Source organism: Stylophora pistillata, chromosome 6 (genome assembly GCF_964205215.1).
Source record: "Stylophora pistillata chromosome 6, jaStyPist1.2, whole genome shotgun sequence".
Taxonomy (NCBI): domain Eukaryota; kingdom Metazoa; phylum Cnidaria; class Anthozoa; order Scleractinia; family Pocilloporidae; genus Stylophora; species Stylophora pistillata.
Window position 1 is genome coordinate 29,795,417 of NC_142524.1, and position 20,611 is coordinate 29,816,027.

At 39.2% G+C, this 20,611-nt stretch overlaps 4 protein-coding genes and 1 pseudogene across 8 annotated transcripts; 3 read left to right on the forward strand and 2 right to left on the reverse strand.

The window, feature by feature from the left end:
- Positions 1–30: 30 nt before the first annotated feature.
- On the forward strand, positions 31–9,028 carry LOC111340664 (serine/threonine-protein kinase VRK1). 3 transcript variants are annotated; one of them, XM_022947544.2, is made up of 10 exons: positions 31–297; positions 1,248–1,303; positions 3,898–3,967; positions 4,473–4,669; positions 4,859–4,957; positions 5,630–5,762; positions 6,178–6,298; positions 6,609–6,664; positions 7,227–7,459; positions 7,994–9,028. In XM_022947544.2, the coding sequence occupies exons 1-10, from the start codon at positions 108–110 to the stop codon at positions 8,177–8,179; spliced, it is 1,341 nt and encodes a 446-aa protein (XP_022803279.2). In that variant the 5' UTR covers positions 31–107; the 3' UTR covers positions 8,180–9,028. The 3 variants fall into 3 exon arrangements, with proteins under 3 accessions (XP_022803279.2, XP_022803277.2, XP_022803280.2); XM_022947542.2 differs by having other exon boundaries at positions 32–297; positions 6,609–6,670; XM_022947545.2 differs by having other exon boundaries at positions 32–297; positions 6,609–6,670; positions 7,227–7,369.
- LOC111318873 (uncharacterized) lies at positions 1,310–3,814 on the forward strand (annotated as a pseudogene).
- LOC111340665 (uncharacterized) lies at positions 8,397–11,909 on the reverse strand. Its single transcript, XM_022947546.2, has 3 exons — positions 11,885–11,909; positions 11,068–11,355; positions 8,397–9,762 (listed from the first exon to the last, which is right to left on the reverse strand). The coding sequence occupies exons 1-3, from the start codon at positions 11,892–11,894 to the stop codon at positions 9,356–9,358; spliced, it is 705 nt and encodes a 234-aa protein (XP_022803281.2). The 5' UTR covers positions 11,895–11,909; the 3' UTR covers positions 8,397–9,355.
- A 33-nt stretch (positions 11,910–11,942) lies between these two features.
- LOC111340666 (putative phytanoyl-CoA dioxygenase) lies at positions 11,943–18,931 on the forward strand. Of its 3 annotated transcripts, XM_022947547.2 has the most exons (7): positions 11,943–12,327; positions 13,955–14,030; positions 14,252–14,385; positions 14,625–14,923; positions 15,380–15,484; positions 16,337–16,564; positions 17,170–18,931. In XM_022947547.2, exons 4-7 carry the CDS (start codon positions 14,642–14,644, stop codon positions 17,389–17,391), a joined length of 837 nt encoding a protein of 278 aa, XP_022803282.2. In that variant the 5' UTR covers positions 11,943–12,327; positions 13,955–14,030; positions 14,252–14,385; positions 14,625–14,641; the 3' UTR covers positions 17,392–18,931. The 3 variants fall into 3 exon arrangements, with proteins under 3 accessions (XP_022803282.2, XP_022803283.2, XP_022803284.2); XM_022947548.2 differs by lacking the exon at positions 14,252–14,385; XM_022947549.2 differs by lacking the exons at positions 13,955–14,030; positions 14,252–14,385.
- On the reverse strand, positions 18,364–20,292 carry LOC111340668 (uncharacterized). Its single transcript, XM_022947550.2, has 3 exons — positions 20,195–20,292; positions 19,121–19,202; positions 18,364–18,689 (listed from the first exon to the last, which is right to left on the reverse strand). Exons 1-3 carry the CDS (start codon positions 20,251–20,253, stop codon positions 18,411–18,413), a joined length of 420 nt encoding a protein of 139 aa, XP_022803285.2. The 5' UTR covers positions 20,254–20,292; the 3' UTR covers positions 18,364–18,410.
- Positions 20,293–20,611: the final 319 nt, after the last annotated feature.

A 20,611-nucleotide genomic window follows, 5' to 3' on the forward strand; every position in this document is an offset into this window, starting at 1 on the left:
CGGATGGCGGGAAATCGAAAGGCTTGGCGACCGCTCAGGCGAAGTTTTCCCACTGATGTGGACGGAGAGCGGAAGAAATAACTTGTTAAATTATAACCTAACGCAACATGCGCAAGGCTAGGCCAGGGAAAAGGAAGGCGCCCACCACCAGTGCACCTGTACCCGTGAAGAAGCAACCTCGTAAGCCCCGAGGAATGGTTGAATTGCCACCAGGAATCGTCTTGACGGATCTTACCAAGAAAAAGTGGCGGTTGGGAAGGTTGTTAGGATGGGGTGGCTTTGGAGCACTTTACTTAGGTAAACTATTTCTGATATGTGAGCTACTTGTATGGTTTTTCCGAAATTAATTCCACATTAACTTAACACAGTGCGATGTTGGCATTGCATTGGTGAACTATGAAGAGAAAAGGCCGCAGATGAGGGTTATATGCAGGGTAGGTGAGGAAGTATGTGGTAAATGATGCAGGGAAAATTTTTGGGTTTCTATTTCTTACGCATTACCCAGGATACCCTCCACAGCAGTCATGAGTCCCTTTCTACCCCCTTCCAGAGCACAGAAAAAATAAATACCTTAAGTCCAATTAAAAATGACAATTTTAATAAACTTGACACCACTAGCTATGGATAGGGTAGTCTTCTTGTACAATGTTGCTGGTTTTTTAGTCCTAAGGGTAATAATGCAGTACTTTTGTGAAGTTTTTCTAAAAAAAAGAACATATTGTAACTCCCTTGTAACTTGCTGATGGAAGCAGCCTCAGAATACCCAGCTACCTCATTTACATCTGTCGCAAGGCTTTGAACAACAAGGCATAACACAATAGACGCTATTTTTTATTGAATCACATGTAAATGAGTGGCCAGGTATTGTGCAGTTTAGCCAACTGATCTTCCTCTTGAAACAAAAAAAAGGGGGAAAATAACTGCTCAGCAAAAAACTTCAGTCAACTTCAGTCCTCTAAACACAAATTTTGAATCCACAATGTAAAAGTGGCACTTTTCAATTCTCGTCCTACACAGTGCTTGCCAGAAACTGGCGAAAGGAGAGAGTTCGAGAAGAGACGGCATCTTTAGCCTTAGGATTTCAGGGTTAAAGGCAGATGGGTGTATTTCACACTATGAAACATCTCACAAATCCTCTTTGTATTTTGTATTCTCTGTAAGATGGGGTCAAAGTATTGTTAATCACATAGAATAAAATCTGAACTGATCACAGTAATCACACAGACAATTATTTTTATCATTAACAGCTTCCCCTGACAGTGGATCACCTGTTAATGAAACTGCTGAACATGTTGTTAAAGTGGTAAGAGTTTGTCAGATATCTGAATGTCTCATCAGCTAATTGCATCAATAGTCACTTGGACAATACCATCCTGTCATTAGTCATGAGTCAGTGGAAAATCAATTATGTTAAAAAAAACTGATGCAACTAACGCTTTCAATCAGGTGAAGAGGGCGGTGGCCATGCATAACATTTAGATCACATGTACAGAAATTGCCATATATATATATATCATTAACACATCAAGGCTGTGCTCTAAGAAAAATTGAAGGGAGCCCAGTGCTCTGAAACTGTGAAATCCAGGGTGCCCAGCATATGCTTTATATGAAAAACCTAAGATTCCTGAGCCGCCCAAGAGCAAAAGTAAGGTGCCAGGGGCCACTGGGTGCTGCTAGAGCACAGTCCTGCACATATAGAAGCCCCTCTAGACTGTTCATTAATGGCGGAGGTGAGATCCTTTCTGAAGAGGGTACTACCCAAGGTGACCCGCTAGGAATGCCTTGGTATGCAATTAACAGCATTCACATGATCACTAGTCTCAGGGCATCAACTCCCCAAGTCAGGCAAGTCTGACTGGCGGATGACTCCGCAGGTGGAGAGAGTATTGAGTCACTCTATCAATGGTACAAGAGTTTATGTGAGGAAGGGAGAAAATTTGGCTATATCATTAATGGTACTAAAAGCTGATTAATTGTTAAGACCAGTGATCTGGTAAAGAATGTAAAGGTGTTTGGCAATAAAGTGAACATAACGTTCGGGGGACGACGTCATCTTGGTGCAGTCATCGGATCAAAAGAGTTTAAGGATCAATATTGTCAAGAGAAAGTTGATAAGTGGCTCAAAGAAATGGAGTTCCTTGCAGAGATCAGCAAGAGTCAGCCCCATGCTGCCTATGTCACTTTCACTAAAGGATTTAAATCAAAATTCACTTATTACTTGCACACCATAGAATCGTTTGAAGAGTATGTGGACGCCATCGAAGAAGTGATTCCCACTTCCTTTCTTCCTTCATTATTCGGGCAAGCGGAGCCCCTCCCTGAAGAAGTTAATGAACTTGTCAATCTATCACCTGGGCAGGGCAAGATTGGGATTCCTGATCTAAGTGTGAAAGTCCAGAGCAGTTCAAAGCCTTGTGTGATATAACAGCACTACACATCAATTCTATTCTTACTCAAAGCTCCACCATTCCAGCACGAGAGTTGATGGAGGAAACAAAGCATGAAATCAACGTTCAAAGGAGAGCCTCTGCGAAGTCCCTGATTGGCAGGATTGACAAATCGTTATCTCCTGATCTGTTCCAATCGGTGCAAGAGACAAGGGAGCCAGCTCTTGGCTAAACAGCACTCTGATCAAAGAACATGGACTGGCTTTAAACAAGCTGGAGTTTAGGGACTCACTTTGCCTCCGCTACAACATCCCTCTGCCTAATCTCTCCAGCTACTGTGCTTGTGGAGAAATCATTTCTGTCAACCATGCTTCATTATGCAAGAAGGGAGGTTTTGTTGCCTAGAGACACAATACTATCCGAGATCTACTGACATTGCACATCAGTAAAGTGTGCAGAAATGTGGAGACAGAGCCACTCCTGCAACCACTTGACAATGAAATTTTTAACCTTCAGTCAACTGTCACAAGTCGAGAAGCAAGGCTGGACATAAAGGCAGGAGGCTTTTGAACAACAGGAGTAACAGCATTTTTTGACGTACATGTAACGCATGTTAACTCCAGGTCCAACCAGGGCAAGTCCACAGCTACAATTTTCAAAGAGCAAGAAAATGAGAAGAAGAGAAAGTACAACCAGAGAGTGATGGATGTGGAAATGGGAACTTTTACACTGTTGGTGTTTGGTACAAACGGAGGCATGGGACTTGACTGTCAGAACTTTTTGAGAACTCTCGCAAATAAGCTTTCAAACAAGAATAATGAACCCTACACCAGCGTCATTTCCTGGCTACGAATACAACTTTCATTTGCTACATTAAAAACTGTACACCTGTGCATAAGAGGTTCTAGAGTTCCATTTAAATCACGGGAGGTCTCAGAAGACTTCACCCTCACTGTAGCTGGTCTTCACCTACACTCATAATTTTAGGTCTTTATATTGATAGTTTTTTCCTATTTAGTAATGCTAAATTTTTTCTTTTCTCACATATTGTAGTTAGTTTTCTATTGTGAATATTAATTTTAATTCTTTTAAAATTTGTAAATAATTAGATATAATGGTTTAAAATTGTAAATAATTGTTTGCAAAAAAAATGAATATTTATTTCTATTACGTTCAAAGTATTAAAAACAGGGGTTTGACACTCGCAATAGGCCACAGACTAGTAGAAATTCAGTTTTGGCTAATGGTTTTTTTATTTCTACTAGCCAGTTTAGTTAGTAAACAAATTGAAATTGTTGTAACATCTAAGCTGTCACTAGCTGCTTGGCTGGTAAGTTGAAAAGTAAGTGTCAAGCCCTGAAAAAGAAACTATGATTCAAATGTTAAATAAGTGAAAAGGCGAAAAGATAGATTAAGTTGTGCGTTATTATGGAACATGAACCTAGATAGAGAATTGAGATTGTTTGCTTCCTAAGGCAATTCAACTGTGATATTCTTTCCTTTTCTACAGGAGCCACATGCAAATGGCCCTTTATTTACAGAACTTGCATTTTATCAGCGTGTGGCTAAACCAGAACTAAGTATGTCAAAGAACTCTTGAATTTAAAAACTGCCTCTTATTAATTAAACATCATGTCTCTGAAATTGTTTATAGCTCTTCCTCTTTTTCAGGATATGATTAGGTGTTAATTTATGAATGGTTGAGGGGCTTCATTTAATATGAGAGAAAATGAACATACTTAGAGTCAAGTTGTCCCCTTGCAAAATCTGCTGTAGAGAAAGAAGTACATGTCCCTTAAGTTTGGATCATGAACCCTTCACAGCCTAATATTAGTTTGGATATTCTTCATGCTATTCTTTATACTTCTCCTCTGGTATCAACAAGGAGAATTTCTATGACAATCAAGATCTTTTTAAAGCTAGTGATTGTTTCTCTTATTCTCATGACATTTGTGTTTTGATTCTGGGTAATAATTTTGGGAAAAATTTAAATGCTAGGCACTTTGAGGCATGAAAAGTTGATGTCTTGCTTGTTAGAATCTCACCAAGGTACATGTTATAACTGGAAATGTTTCCTCTTATCAGTAAAAAGCTGGTGTCAGTCACGGCATCTAAAACATCTTGGTGTCCCAATGTTTTTGGGATCTGGATCATTTGAACATGGCTCCAGGAAGCTGCGATTTCTAGTTCTGGAGCGGTTTGGGAAGGACGTTGACGAGCTTTTCCTAAGCAATGACCGAAAGTTTGATGTGACAACAGTGTTGATGCTTGGTCTAAGAGTTGTAAGTATCTCTACCTATTTGAGAGTTGTTGCTTTGATTTCAGTTGTAATGTGTGCCATGTAATATGCAATTTTGTATTCTTTTTCCATACTGTGAACATTTCTAAGGCAATCAATTCTTGTATGAAATTCACCATCATAGTGGTGCTTCATAACTAGGATTTTTAAAACATTTTATTTCTGTTGCCAGATTGATGCTCTGGAGTACATCCACTGTCACGAATATACCCATGGAGACATTAAAGGCTCAAATCTCATGATGGGATTCTCAAAGTCAAAATCTGGTCAAGTAAGTGACATCTGCACATGTTGACAATTCCTGGTGCCTGATAAGAACCTTGTAGAAATGAATTAAACTGTTTGTTTTTGCAAATCATTTTTGCTTTGGTTATATTTGCATACAAGACTGACTTGCAGAGCTGTGTGAGCTTATCACACTCAGTTTCTTTAGCATGACATGATCAGGTTTTAATTTCCTTTGTGCAATGAGAAATAAGTGCCCTGCCCTAAGACAGGGTTTGTATGGGTCCTGGAAAACCTGGAAAGTCCTGGAAAAAGACTACAGGGTCTGGATAGTCCTGGAAATTTGCTTAAATCAAGCAGTAAGTTTTCAGAATTTACATAATAAGAAATGTGTACAGACTGCAAGGAGGACAATTCATTTTGAAATCTTGGGAATGAAAGGGATAAAGGTTTAATTTGGAGCCATTGGAAAATTAATCTGAGCCAGGAAAAGTCCCGCAAAAGTCCCTGAAATTTGTTTCTGAAAAAGGGTAGGAACCCTGCTAAGAACACACAACACAATGTCATTTGTGGCAGCATGAATCCAGAGTCCAGAGCATGCAATGTTTGGTCAGCATAGTTTACTACAATAGATACATGTTTCAGGATATTGGGTACAAAACCTAAAGGATCACTTCTATAGAATGCTCTGGTATCGGTTTTAAAATTTCTTCCACAGGTGTATTTGCTGGACTATGGTCTTGTGTATCGGTTTTGTCCTGATGGGAATCATAAAGAATATAAAGAAGACCCTAAAAGAAAACATGATGGAACAATAGAGTTTACCAGCAGAGATGCACATAATGGTGTAGGTAAGCTGATCAGTTAGTTGCATGCTAACCTCAGTTGAAACATCTTGTGTTTTTTTATCTCTGATGGAGTGTCACAGAGAAGTTAGTACTTGGTTTTGAAAATTTGGAGAATTGTCTCAGTCTGTGGAATACATTAAGCCATGCATTAGGTTGTTATTTAGAAACAAACAAAACTCAAGTAAAACCAAATTACAGACAGGTCTGGTCATTTCTCCTGAAGGGATCTAGTTTTCTTGCCAGTGGAATCTCTTTTTTGTAGACCACTTATTCAGGAGACAGCTCAATTGATGGGAGCACAAACTGAAGGGACACTTCCTTAATGGGTATAATGTCTAATCCCAAAGTTCTGTTCATCTTATTTGACCATCCTCTGCAACTTCACTTGTTGATTTTACGGTGGATTTGATTTTTACAGTCACCTCTCGCCGCAGTGACTTGGAGATTCTGGGTTTTGTGATGCTACAGTGGTTGTGTGACAGACTTCCTTGGGAAAAAAATCTTCAGAATAAGGAATATGTGAAGAATGAAAAGGATAAGTATGTGCAGTCTCTATTGCCTGACAACTTCTAGGGGTGTCGTCAATGTTTTCAGCCAGAAGACAACTGGTTTTCATAGGCGGGTAAAACCTTTTGAACTGCACTTCTTTATAAGATAAACTTTCCTTCAGATGGTCAAACCAGGTGGGCAAAACAGTCCTCACAACTGGTCAATTTGCTCAGTGCCTGGCCCTTTAAGAAACCTTTGAACTTCTCCCAGTTATTTTATTAATCCAGCTTATATGACACATTTTTATACAATTACAGTTGAAGTATTTCTGATGGAAGGGGTTATTCTTTGTTTTGCCAGGTATATGAAAAACATTCCAAAATTAATGAGGGACTGTTTTCACGACAATCATCAAGGTGAAGGTAATATTGGGTATCAGCAGTTACATTATTAAGGCCCAAAGAGCCAAGTGTAGCTTAAAACAATCCAAACATCCCCCCTCATTTTATTGCCTTCTTTTTATGTAAGTGGTTAGTTTTCTATGCTTAAATTTGATCTTCTATGGTCTTCCTCACTAAGAATTAGCATGTATATTTTAGTGTTCATGATACTTCTTGTGGTTTGGTGTATTCAAATTTTATTTATTTTTCTCCAAAGGCAGCATAATTTTGTGGTAGTCATTCAAGTCTTCCCCATCCTCCTTTAACCCTGTACTCCCCAACATCAGTCTGCATATTCTCCATACTGTTCTTTATACATTTCCTAAGGTGCTGACAAGGAGAATTTGTTTAACAATCAAGAGATTTTTTTTAATTGGTGATCATTTCCTTTATTCTGGTGACCTACATGTTTGATTCATGAATGATATTAGACTTAGATGTTGGTCACCCTTATGGTTAAAGGGTTTAGAGAGAGAGAGAGAATGGTTTGTCCCTCAGGTTCTATGTAATGATCATACGCAAACATATTTCATTCTAGTTGAGATACAGAAGTACCTGGAATACATCAACTCACTGAAATATGAAGATGAACCAAACTATGAATACATTCGTAAGCTGTTTAGAGATGGCCTTAAAAAGAGGGGATGTACAGATGATGGAAAGAATGTAAATTTCACAAAGGTGAGCTCAGCCACTGCAGATCTTTGCAATGGTTATAACTCAGAAGAAAAAGAGACCAGGGATAATGCTGCAAAAAGAACATCTCCAAGGGTGAGGCTAACTCTTGTAAGGTCTGAACTTGGGTATTTCTAAACCCTTTCACTCCCAAAATCTCATAAGAAATTCTCCTCACAGTATGTCTTGCCATTCTTATTATGTTAATTGAGAGAATTTGGTATTGGATCAACTAATAATCTCCCAATTGATATTTTTCTTTACTCTCATCTCTTTTCTGCCTGTTATTGTGTTGATGTGATCAGGAGAAATTCTATCTTGGGCACTCATTGGTGTGAAAGGATTGTGGTTTTTTTTTTTTTTTCTACTCCCTAGACAGTCATCTTCCATGCTTGTGTTTTTGGCATTTTTCCCCACAGGTAGAGGTCAAGAAACCCTTTCACAAGGAGCACTGCCAATGCTTATGTGGCTTTCATACCTAATAAATAGAAACTGAAAATAATATTCTGAATGTAACCTTTAACAAAATATGGTCAAATGACTGTTTTGGTATTTCACCAAATGTTTCTATTTTTATTTTTTATTACATCCTATTCTTGTTTATAAATATTATTCTCTTGTGAATTATAGAAGCGTAAGTCAGAGGACACAAGTGTGTCTCCTACAGCTAAGAAATCTAAAGCCAGCCCAGGGAAAAAAGTCATAGCAAGTAGAGGAAGAGCTCCTACCAAACAACAAGCTGAAGCTGCCAGACCAAGAGCTGTTAGAGGAAGTCAAAGAAAACCAATTACGGTTGATTCAGCAACTTCACCATAAGCTAGTTGTGGCCTATGCTGAATAAATAGGATCATTTTGTGTTATTTTTCTCCCTGACAATCAGTGTTGTTGGGAATAAATAGCAAAGGCAACAGGACTGTGCCCACCACATCACAGCATTAAAAAAGCGTGGGTGAAATGGAAGGGGTAAACTGATTTCATTTAAACATGGGACAAGATGTAGAATGTGCCATACAAACAGCAAACTTTTCATGTACTCAAATGTACCAGACTCAAGTATATTAGAACATAACAACTTACAAATGATATTGAAATTACCAAGTACCATGATACATGGTTAATTTACCTAGATCAAATAAAATATTGTCATCAGATTTAGTAGCAAGAGATGTCCAGAAATGCATATAATAACAAAAATGGTGAAATTTCATCACAATCGTCAAATCCATGAGGCTGATTTTGCTTTGACAGATTTGACTAAAATTTGTCAAACAGTCAATTCTGCTAAACTGATTTTACTTTGACAAATTTGCTGAAATTTGCCAAAAGTGTCAAATTCATGAACATTCACTCGGTTGGACGATTTTAGCAAAATTTTGCCCTTTTAGTTACAGCATACATTTTTGGATATAAGTGTTAGTAGCCTACCATGAAAACACTACGAGGCAAAGGTTAAATTTCATTTTAGATTAAGACAGTTATTTGATTACAGCTTTGTTTATTATGGTGTTTGGTGCCTGAGAAACAAATAGCTGGCAACACTGTGTCATCCTGATGTATGGTGGTGTAAATATTATTTCAGTACATGTTATGTACTGGTATTTAAGTAAAGTTCATCTTGTAAGGCAGTGAAGTAAATAATAAAGTAATGCATGGTATTAATATTAAGTTATCCTAATTACCAGACTGTTATGTCTACTAATACTATATTAGTACTTGAAGGTAAAGAAGCAATTTTTCACATTTTAAATGGCATGTGAAATATTGATAAATCTAAGAGAAGAGATTGCTCCTGAGTTAACTCCATACAATTCAAATAGCAATTGTTGGTAACTGGCTGAGAATTGGTGGTAAAAATGCTTTTGGCAGATGGGAATTATTCTGTTCAAATCCTATGGACAATATCCTCTTACTTAAGTCTTTCAACTAGTTCACATGGACATTGACATCAGTTATAAAAAATAATTTGCAAATTGATCTTGGGGGTTTTAACAGTTAGGAAATTTTGGCCATGTTCCACAAGGTTTGTGTATTAAATCTTCCATAGGTATCTAGCATTAGCATTCTGACACTACCAGGCCCCTTAGCTGTTGGATCTTGTACAGCCAGTTCTGCTGCAATTCCAAAGATGCTCAATGCACAAGCACAACTTTTCATCACATGAGTGACATCTCCCAGAGAAACAAATGCTGCAAGCACAGCCGTTAATGTGCATCCAGCTGCAGTTATCTTTGTGAGGATTGGATGACCATTAGATACCTTGATCACATTGGAACCATCTGTCACAAAGTCATCTTTTCCTGTCACCACAACAACACAGTGGCACTCCACTGCCAGGGCTTTGGCAGGCACAAGGGCATGGTCAGAACTCTGAGAACTGTCAACTCCTTTTTGAGCTCCTTCTAAACAGGATGTGATCACCATTATCTCTAAATTTAAACTGCCTCTTCTTCCATTGACCCTTTACAAACTAACACCAGTATGCAAGTTCTCTAGGCTGTTCTCTCTACATTTCCTATGGCGGTGGTGTTTGGCAAACAATCAAGAGCTTCTTTAGTTGCTGATCATTTGCTTTATTCTCATGACCTTAATGTTTGATTCAAGGGTGATATTGTAAGGAGAAATTGGATGCCAGTCACTCTTAAGGTTCAGAGGGTTAACCCTAAATATCAACCTTTATGTTAGCTGACAAGGAATTTGACTATTGGAGTAAATGTGATGCCTGGTTTGGTAAACGGTGAATTCTATTTACAAGACAAAGCCATTTAGCAGCTGAAACCTTTTTCTGGAACCAATTTGGAGATTTTTTTTTTCTCCATTACAGCCCACCTCAAGCCTTATGTTATGTTTCCTGTTTTGGCTGTTCCCAGTTTCACACCGGTGGGGTGGGAGGAGGTACTGAAGGTAACTGTAATGCCAAAACAATTTGAATATATCAACAAAGTTGAAATGGTAAATTGGGCACCGTTACGATTATAAAAGCTGACTTTTCCAGCGTTAGCCCTTCGTCGGAGCGAATGGGGGAATTGTGGGTTGAGTGTGCTTTTAAAGGCAGAAAAAGGAGCTATGTGATTGGTGGGAACATAGCAACGAGAAAAACACGAATAAATGAACATGGCAACGAGAAAAACACGAATAAATCAATTTATTTGTGTTTTTCTCGTTGCCAAGGAGCTATGTGATTGGTGGGAACATGGCAACGAGAAAAAACACGAATAAATTAATTTATTCGTGTTTTTCTCGTTGCCATGTTCCCACCAATCACGTAGCTCCTTTTTCTGCCTTTAAAAGCACACACAACCCATAATTCCCCCATTCGCTCCGACGAAGGGCAAACGCTCGAAACGTCAGCTTTTATAATCGTAACGGTGGCCAATTTACCATTTCAACTTTGTTGATATATTCAAATTATTTCATTACCCCCACCGACGCAGCCCCAAACAGTTTCTTTAGAAACTATCAGCCTTTATTTATATGTAATGCCCAAGGACAACACAATGACCTGTGCCAGGGCTGAAAACTGAACCTTATAATCCAGAAACCACACATATCCTTAAACCACTCTGTCCTAGCTGGGGAGAGCAGTTGGGGAGTGAGGCAAAATGGTTAGCTGCTTGATAGCTAATTATTGAAAAATTCTTGAATGGGATTTTGCAATGATCAATTTGTCCAATTTTTATCTGAAACAATTTACATCATTCCCATACCTGATGGCTGAAGATCAAGTTCTTTGCAGATATTTTTGGCCAGAGCCACTATCTCGGAAGGATTGCCCCTTATCACAGTGGGCTTATAAGAAACAGCCAAGTCTGTAGCTGTGTTTGTCCGTAAGGTGGTGGCGCCCACACCTACGGGGTCCAACACCCAGGGCTTCCCCAGTTCTTGAGCCTTGGCTGCAGCCTTGTGCATTGACCTGATCCAAGGGGTAGAGAGAGTCCCAATATTGATCAGCAGTGCTGAGGCCAAGGTAACAAATTCCTCCACTTCTTCTTCAGCTATGAAATGAAAGTTTTTATGTCAGCCCAGTGAAACGAGTTATCATGACTTTTTTGTGATTACATACTTTGATATTTTTCGGCGATTCCATGTTTCCAGTTGAATTCTTCAAGGATCTGCGCACAGGTACGTATAAGAGTTAAAAATTTAGGATCCAGGAGTGGTTATAAAGTTCAAAGAAACAGTGTTGTTGAAAGCGACTTCTGCCTTACCTCTCCTTCCCCATTTACTTTTTCCGCTGGCAAAAGTCCTGCAAAAGATTGTCGCGAGGAAAAACCACGGCAAGAGGTAGGGAGTTCGCAGTTGGTTCCCCACTAGTGCGTATAGGGACTACTCAACTTCTAAAACAATAAAGCTCTTATGCTATCAACTAGAAAACTTTGTTTTATGTCTGGATACAATACTCTTCACTAGGGAAAATATCGTGGTCTGCAACAGTCTCCGATCAACTTTCCGCGCCCAAAAAAATTGTCGTCGGCCTCATTCATTTCTGTTAGTTTCTCCTACACGCTAAAATGTTCAACTCACCATGTACCATGGCAGGGGACGCTCCAACTGCAAGGAGAGTATTCGCCATGATGTCCATCGACACAATTTGTGATGCACTGAACCAAAGGACAGTCTGATCGTAGTTTCTGAAGAAGGCGCCAACAATCTGAAGAGTTACACCTTACTGGCTTGTGATCGCTGTCGCCTGTGGAACTTGGCTGTGTTACCTGGGACATTGCGTCTTCTTAGAGGAATTCACTCTAATGTCCACTCTTTGTAAGTGTGCCACAACTTCACCGTTCCTCGAACTCTTTTGAGAGTCAAGCAAGGATGCACTGAAAGCGGAAGTAATCAAGTGTAAGGAATAATCAAAGTCACGCGATCGGGGACAGGTACAGCAAAAGCATCCTGGTCACGAAGATATTTTACTCGAATCTTACGCGGTTTTTAGTGTACTCGTGGAGCTGTTTACACGTTCAAAGGTTGGTGGAATAATCGTTTGATTTCTCACCGAAAGAATGTTGACATACGAAGTTCATTTTTCAAACGCAAGTGTCTGATTCATCTTTGAGTAAAACACTTTCGCTTTGCATTTTCTTTTGAAGTCATTTACCGTGACTCAATGAAATTTTGTCCTCAAATCAGAGGATTGTCGGCAAGGATGATTAATCCCTTGCGGTGATAAATATGCGTTCTTTACCATTAGTAGTAATATGGGGATTCTGGCTCAGTTTTGAGACAACCTTGATATAAAAGTTGTCTTCGAGTCAAATCTTAATTTCACAAATTGAGACAAACTTGATTTTTGGCAACTCATCAAGACAACCAGTTCTGGCTCATTTTGAATTTCACAACTTCACTGTGTGAAATTAAAAGTCCCGCATTGCTAATCACGCCTGAATTTCACCACATTACCTGTGAAATTCAAAGTCTGTCATGGTTTCATACAACGGGATCGGCATCCAAATTGTATCTTCTCATGAAGAATGCGTGATGCGCCTTGATTTGTTCTTCTGTCAAAACAGTCATTATAAATGAGAAGAGTATGACAGTCTGAGTTTTATCCCTCGTGAAAATTACCACTATCTTGCTTTTTTTAAAATTTCCCCATACAAATATTTAGTGATGGGAAAGTTCTTTTTGCGGTGAAGTTTACAAGTTTCTTTCCACTTCACCAGAAAGAAGGAGTTATTAGAGCATCTCCATTATCTTTAATCCAGTGGCAGTTAATAATTTTCCACTTTCCTCCTTCTGTTGGGTTTGCTTTTGTCTTGAATCCTGCTGATGGTTTAACGTCAATGATATCATCATAATAATTACCTGTTTCATGATTATATCTTTGTATTTTGTATGATTTTGTTTTTTTTTTTTTTTTTCCAACAACAATGAATGGAGCATATGGTATTGATTTTGTTCTTACTCCACCAACGATGAGATCTCTATCTTTTTCAAGAGAAATGAAAAATCCTTCAAGTATTCCATTTCTTGTCAAGCAATTTCTTGTGTATATTGTTGTTCCATTTATACTTCTTTTAAATAATTTGATTACACTAACATGACTAAAGACACCAAAGCTATAAGAATTATAGAAAGGAAGATCAAATTGTCTATTTTCATGAAAAAAGAAAAAGTGTCTTCTGTTGTTTTTTTTTTAAGTGGATATTCTTGGTCTGAGAGAAATTTTATTGGTTAGTGTTGCATGGTTTTTCAATCCCGATTGGTCAAAAGCAATAGCGCAAAAATTATGTTGATGAAATATTTCACTGTTTGAGTCGTGGTCTGTGCGATACCAACATGTTTCTTTTCTTTAACGAATGTCTCAACACTGAAGAGATTTCTGTTTGCCTATTTTGACCAAATAGAGAATAAATCAGTTGTTTCTGTTTTTGTTCTTTGTTTTTCGACGGTTTTGTTTTGTTTTGTTTTTTTTTTTCCATCATACTTCTTATTTGGTGCGTCTTTGTTCTAAGCTGGATTCACCGCAAGATTGACAATATTTTTATTGTTCATATCTTTATCAGTTTCTTGAACTGATTCATCAGGACTGCTTGGGTCTATCGAGAAACTCATATTTTAATATATTTTTTTTAAATCAACGAACTCCTTCAGGAGGCAGCGTTTCAGGAGGAAAAGGAAAAATCTGAAGCTCTACTCTGACGAATCCAGGCTTTGGCCAATCTTTCAGGTAGTAGACAACAGGCTTGTCTTCATTTACAAGTGTTTTCTTAACATTGAAGACCTTCAGAGACCAGATTGTATCTGTTAGTCGTGTTTGGCCATCTCGGTCCAGCTCGCCGGCGGCAAAGAGATTTCTCACATTTTTTTGTCGAGTCTCTTTCGAGCAAACAGGTCTGGAATGAGAAGTTGAACTCTTTGCGTCAACCTTTTCTTTGATTGCGTCAATAGATTTCTTTCCTGGTTAGCCTGGTCACTTCACTATTCAATGCTGAAACAACTTCTGGAAGCCTCTTCACCCATTCTGTCGATGATCTCTTTTTGTTTTTGAAGTTCGTGTCTTGGCTGTATTGGATAGTGAAGAGGTACTCACCTAAAGTGTTTATGTTTGTTACTGTTGTTGTTGTTGTTGTGCATGTCCATATCAGAATTTTTCTTGAATTAGTTTGTTTTTTTTTTTTCGTCCCGCAACATATAGATGAGTGATCTTCGAAAAATGAATCTCACTCATATCGACCTTAAATGACCTAGCATTTTACTCAGACATGTTTAGTTAACTTTTCTGAGATATCAGTGAAGATTTATCTCGATTTTTTTCTTATAGTCTGACACAACAATGAAATGGAGAGGTTGTCCCTCAACGCAATTACAGAGCAGGAAATCATCCGTTTTCAAGAGGATGGCGCTATTTGCTTACGAGCCGTTTTCAGTCAAAGATGGATTGATCTTTTGAGAAGTGGGATTGAATTCAATAGACTCCATCCATCCGAAATGACGAGACGTAAGTGCCACACACCTCTCTTTTTTCACGACTACGGCAACTGGAAAAATATCCCTGAATACGAGGAGTTTATTTACCATTCCCCTGTTGGCGAAGTAGCAGGACGACTTCTTCAATCTTCGGTAAGGCGATTGCCCGTTTACATTTCATGAGGTTGACATTTAAGAGGGGAAAAAATAATTTTTAGCTTTTTATCTGTTCGCTTAAGGGGATAGCGCAGTTTCCCCAGACCAATATAGTGGGTAATAAAGCAAAACCAGCGCAATTCTAGATTGCATTCATTATCTTAATGAAAATGCTCTACGAAAATTAGACTGAACTTGCGTGGAAGGCGTCTGTAAGGAACATGGGGCAAGGGGGAATGGAGAGAGGGGAATGGGGAGTAAAAATCCCATCACACCTTTCTCTCGCGCCTTACTCCCCTCACATTGAATTGTAACCACAGTAATTGAGCATTTAGAAGTTCTCCTCCTGAGCACCTGCCTCTTTGGATTTTAGTGTCATTAATCATTGCCTGACGTTTAGTGTTCATTTGCGAGAAATTTCATCAGATTTTCCTGTTTGATTAATCTTCTTAGGTTGCCGCGCTTTACTCCAATCACGTGATTGTCAAAGACAGCGGATCAACCAAACAAACCCCATGGCACCAGGATCAGGCTTACTATGAGATCGATGGACAGCAGGTATGTGTTTTCCGTTATGTGTTGTCGGTAGAGCTATAACTGTGTAAGATGTGTTGGACTAATATTTAACGCGCTTAAGCAGTTTTACTAGTTAGTGAAAGTAAGATTGATAGCGCACACGATTTCGATTGAGGATCGCCAAACAAAAACCAAAGTAAATAGAATGAGAAAGACGGTAATTTTTTTTTAGCTCGGTGAACAAAACATGACGCTATCCACATTGCCGATTCTCGCAGTGTGCAGGACGCTTGTCATAAATGAACTTCGCAATAGGCCTTGCTCACCATAAAACATTTGTGGCTGAGTAGTAGAGCATTGGAGCGCGGAATCCGAAGGTCTGAGGTTCTATTCCTCATGGGGACTCTGAATTTTTTCTTTGTCCCTTACTCGTGACAAGAAGAAAAACATCTTTCTCTAAAAACCAATCTTATCTTAGCAGCCAATCAGAATAAAGGCATATGTCAAAAGGAACTAATGAGATCTCAGTTTATTTTTGCATTTGATTGGTCGAGGGGGTGGGACGAATTCTAAATCAACCAAAACCAAAGGACCCATAGCAATCCTGAATGATCCCGGATTTCTTTTAACGCTCGACTGGAAATTGCTCTATGACATTAAATTCTCAGAATCAATTTTACATAATATATATTCCAGTTAGGTCTGCCATAGAGAATCACAATTCTGATCTGGGTAAATATTTCTATAAAAGTTCGACTTCACTTGCTCTGCTCCCACACCACTGAAAATACAAGATAATGACGTTCATTATAACAAATCAATCAAATTATTTGGCGTAGCCTTGAAGGTCGCTTTTTTGTTTCTGTTTTTATGAAAAGATCTTTGTTTACTCAGGTATGTTCTGTGTGGCTCCCAGTCGACCCAGTCTCCGAACACACTTGTCTTCGTCTTTTAAAGGGTTCTCACAAGTTTCCACAGTACTTTAAACCTGTTCACTTTGACGGCCCTCCCTTTACCTCCTACGAAATGAAGCCAGGAAACGAAAAGCAAGCTGGTGAATTTCTTTCGCCCCCAGATGTTGACGGAAACGACCAATATCAAGTCTTGTCCTGGAACATGGAGGTGGGTGATCCCTTAGACAACCCCCTCCGCACCCCACCCCCCTACTATTATCCTCCTGACCCCGGATTTGACCGTTGGATTGCGTCATCCGCCCTTTGATCAACTGTAACCCGTTGTTCAAATTTCCTGTGAAACGATCAAATTAACAAACCAAACTGCCTTATAGGCGTTTTTAGTTCGGTAACCCGTCTCAAGTTATTTGTTCAGATCTCAATCGTTACTGCTTTTTTGACACCCTAGAAGGATCTAGAAATCAACAATCCTGTGTCGTGAGGTTTGCCCACGTAGACATACAGTGCAGCGTCATTTCATTTCACAACATTGACCATATGCAATTAACTGCGAATTTAGTAACCAGATAGCTTAAGTCTTCAAAAAAAAATTAAAAAACGGCGCGAGGGAGAATCATTAGAAGAGACCCTCAAAGTAGATCCAGTTCTTTGGCCCAATTCTCTCTCAGATTTCCTTATCACGCAACTGGAAACTTCTTCAATTCATAATGTGTGTACTTTTCTCCCGACGGAAATAAAGTATCTATTGAGCTATGACATTCAGCCGATGATGATCAGCATATTTTACTCTAGTCATTTCTTTTTTTTCTTTAGCCTGGAGACTGCATTGTTTTCCATATGAAAACAGTTCACGGCGCTCATGGCAACAACCTGAAGACGCCTCGACGAGCTTTCTCTACAAGATGGCTTGGAGATGACGCTATTAAAGGAGAACGACCATGGATGAATCTACCACCGAGTGACGGAATTAGAAACTTGAAAAGAGGAGAGAACCTCGTTCAGTCGGGTGCATTTACTGTTACTTGGACCGCATAGGGCAATTTTCAATAGGATATCGATAGTAATCGGAGATTGCGCTGGTCTTGGTTTTACTTCGCTCTGTGATTGGTCAAGAAAACTTGTACCACTCTCTCACCCAATCGCATGCAAAACTACAGCCAATCACAACTTGGTCACGCGCGTTTTTCCCGCGCTTTAAGGAAGTCTGTTTGTTTGTTTGTTTGTTTGTACGGTTCTTAAAGTTATTTCTTTCTTCTGATTGGCCATTGTGATTACCTTGGCTTTTGTTTTACGACACTCGATCGAAAAGGCATCTAATGGATATTAATAGTGTTGATAAAGGTAGCATCTGGTTGGCGTACTCCTTCTCAGGTCTATGAGTACTCTGAGGGGTCTGGTAGAGCCTGCGGACTTCCTACACCAGATACCTGCGAGATCATCGTGAGGCAATGTAAATGAGAGCCTGCCCGCAGGCGAAGATGATTTCTCTTCGGGTCTGTCCTTTTTGTTTCTATGTTTCTTTGGTTGGTTGTTCGTTTGTTTTTCACTGGAGAGCATAAAGGCAAATTTTGCCGCATTTTACAGAGATCTTTCAAATAGTGCTAATTTGAGAAACCAATTTCTTGTCCTTGTGATCAAATTTGTGGAGGAGGGGAAAACTCCTGGTTTTCGCAAATTAGAAACCAACTAGACATGGACTCGTTTACACGCCGATATCTTTGTTGCTAAACAAACCTTCGGAGTAGGTAGGCTTAACTTTAATAAAGACCGGGCTAACTTTCAATAGAAACGGTGGTGCTGCGTCGGTGAGAGTAACAAGGTAATTTGGGTTTTATCAACTGAGTTGATAATGTAAAATGGCCACCGTAAAGAGTTTCAAAGCTGACGTCTCGAGCGTTATCCCTTCGCTGACGAAATTGTTCACGGTGGCCAACTTACATCATCAATTCAGTTCATAAAGCCCAATTTTGCTCTTAATATACTAGTGAGAGAAAGTCGCAACAAGGATTCAGATCACAACGCAGTGTATTTTATACTTCGGATGTCTAATTCCTTTACACGCCCTCACGTGGCCACTTGAATAACTTAACTATGTCTTGCTTTCCGCGAGCATTCCGTTCGATCTCGTTTCTTTGCGACACCTCGGCCTTTCGTCCAATCATTTGTGATGTGGTCTCTGGAAAGGGCGTTTTGTTGGGATTGCTAGGCGACGCCTGAGCCTGTTCTGTCCCTGATTCCTCTTCGTTCTCTGTACTAGTCACCACGCCCTCCTTTTTAAGTTCTTCCTCCACATCAAATTCGTCTTGGCCGATTCTCAGTGTCTCTAGCTGTAACTAATTCGCAATGATACGAAAGAAACGTTGTATGAAATGAACGTTGTGTGGTATGTTCCAAGAGATATTACGTGAAAGCATGAGTAACCAATATGAAAAAAAAGTTTCACCCGCGGGAGTTTACCCGCAAAGGCATTGTCATTGGCTGTGGTCCTCGATCTTTTCCCCTTTGTTTATGTGTTTTGATGATTTGGTCATAGCTTTGTTAGGTTGCACTCATTAAAATACGCAAAATATCAAAATGTAGCTCTTTTGAATATGTTTCGTAATATCTCAGTATTATTTTACCCAGTCATAAACTCTCTCACGTAAAGAAACTACTTCATTAACGTGTCTTGACGTAACTCCCTTAGCCTGAGACCCCCTACTTTGGTCTTTCGTAACAGCTTCTTGGTCGATGACGTACAGGGCACTCTACTGAAGACACTTACCTGGAGGTATTCATTCGCGAGAAATCCCCACTTATCCGGCCATCGCCTTTGGGTTAAGAGTTCTCGATTTACATGATCTTTCCTGTAATCGATTAGAAAAAAAAATAATACAAGAAACATTTTTACCAGGTTCAAAGAAATTCCGGCGTTTATAGGATATCAGTATAGGAGAGGGGATTTCGCCTTGGAAATCGTGATGGGGGTCGATTTTGGACACCAGTAATCGATCTCGAATTTTGGCCACCAGTGGCCGATTTTAAATTTTGAGCATTTGTTGCCGATTTTGGATTTCGGCCACCACTGGCCTTTTTCAGATTTTGGACACTAGAAGTTGCGAAATACGATACCTTCGGTTTACAAGATGGCCTTATTAAATGAAATCATGGAACGGCGGAATGACGGAATGAAGGAGTATTCTAAAACACGGAATGTCTTTTTGTTTGAAATAAAAGTGCCACAAAAATTGAAATTGCAATAAAATAAGAAACTCATATTTATAAAGGACAAGCAAAATTTAAAGATGCATAGCCTAATTATTATTGAACCTTAGAAGATAGGGGAAACGTGAGGCTTTCGAGATAGCCCCTTTGAATTACTGTTACATTACATTTGTCATCGTGATGACCATTGTCACGATATGATAATCTTTTACCGTTTTAGCATTGGTTGAATATCAATCAGTCAGTACATTCTGGCACCATCTTCTTTCTCTTGTGAAACAGGGTACTTATAAATACATGGGATGCAGCAAGTTTTCTGTTTTGCATGTGAAGACAAATATTTTGCAACACTACCTTCTGCTGTTCTTTTCAATGTTATAAAAACTGTGCTATATCAGTAACCGCATGTAGTCTTAGACTGCCATTTTTTTTTAACTGCTGAGAGGTTACCAAAAGTTACCATCTCTTGCAATGAAATCGCATCACTGGGCCTGTTAATTGCGAGTCACTTATGCCAATTTAAAACCAATAACACTCTAGAAAAAAAATTCCCTATTCGAATCGCACGGCACTGATATCGCCAACAAGAAGGGAAATTCATGAGCGATTAAAGAAAATAGAATGTCAGACTTACCATATTTGGTCGTTGTGCACAAAATTACACACCTTCACTTTTCCCCTCGCACCAAACATCTTCGCTTTCTACTGAGAAATAACTTAATCTTATTATGACGTTAAACAGCTTGCGCGCGCATGATTGTGGATGATTCCCGCAATCTCGTTTCCAGGGGTCACGCTTCCCTAATCCTTTGAGGGCGGGAAACGAAGAAGGGATAATAAGGCATAACCTCTGGGAATGAGATCGGATTCCTTGGAAAAGCACTACGCCAGATAACTCGAACCTTCAAGGGAAATTGAAAAAGGTTTGAGTTATCGGGAGTTGAAATACTAAAGACTGGGACTAAGGGGAACATGGTGTCTATTGTTCGTCTATTCAAGCAGAATACAGTTGAATCAAATTTAATTTGATTAAACTGTAAATTTAAGGCGT

Bases quoted from the DNA above. Each gene is read 5' to 3' on its own strand.
- LOC111340664 (XM_022947542.2), top strand. From the start codon at position 108: ATGCGCAAGGCTAGGCCAGGGAAAAGGAAGGCGCCCACCACCAGTGCA. The intron at 4,670-4,858 runs GTAAGTATCTCT...TTCTGTTGCCAG, and splicing joins TGATGCTTGGTCTAAGAGTT to ATTGATGCTCTGGAGTACAT. The intron at 5,763-6,177 runs GTAAGCTGATCA...TGATTTTTACAG, and splicing joins AGATGCACATAATGGTGTAG to TCACCTCTCGCCGCAGTGAC.
- LOC111340665 (XM_022947546.2), bottom strand. The intron at 9,763-11,067 runs GTATGGGAATGA...CATCCTGTTTAG, and splicing joins ACTTGATCTTCAGCCATCAG to AAGGAGCTCAAAAAGGAGTT.
- LOC111340666 (XM_022947547.2), top strand. From the start codon at position 14,642: ATGGAGAGGTTGTCCCTCAACGCAATTACAGAGCAGGAAATCATCCGT. The intron at 15,485-16,336 runs GTATGTGTTTTC...TTGTTTACTCAG, and splicing joins ATGAGATCGATGGACAGCAG to GTATGTTCTGTGTGGCTCCC. The intron at 16,565-17,169 runs GTGGGTGATCCC...TTTTTTCTTTAG, and splicing joins TCTTGTCCTGGAACATGGAG to CCTGGAGACTGCATTGTTTT.
- LOC111340668 (XM_022947550.2), bottom strand. From the start codon at position 20,253: ATGTTTGGTGCGAGGGGAAAAGTGAAGGTGTGTAATTTTGTGCACAAC. The intron at 19,203-20,194 runs GTAAGTCTGACA...AATCGATTACAG, and splicing joins GTGCACAACGACCAAATATG to GAAAGATCATGTAAATCGAG. The intron at 18,690-19,120 runs GTAAGTGTCTTC...ATTGCGAATTAG, and splicing joins TCGCGAATGAATACCTCCAG to TTACAGCTAGAGACACTGAG.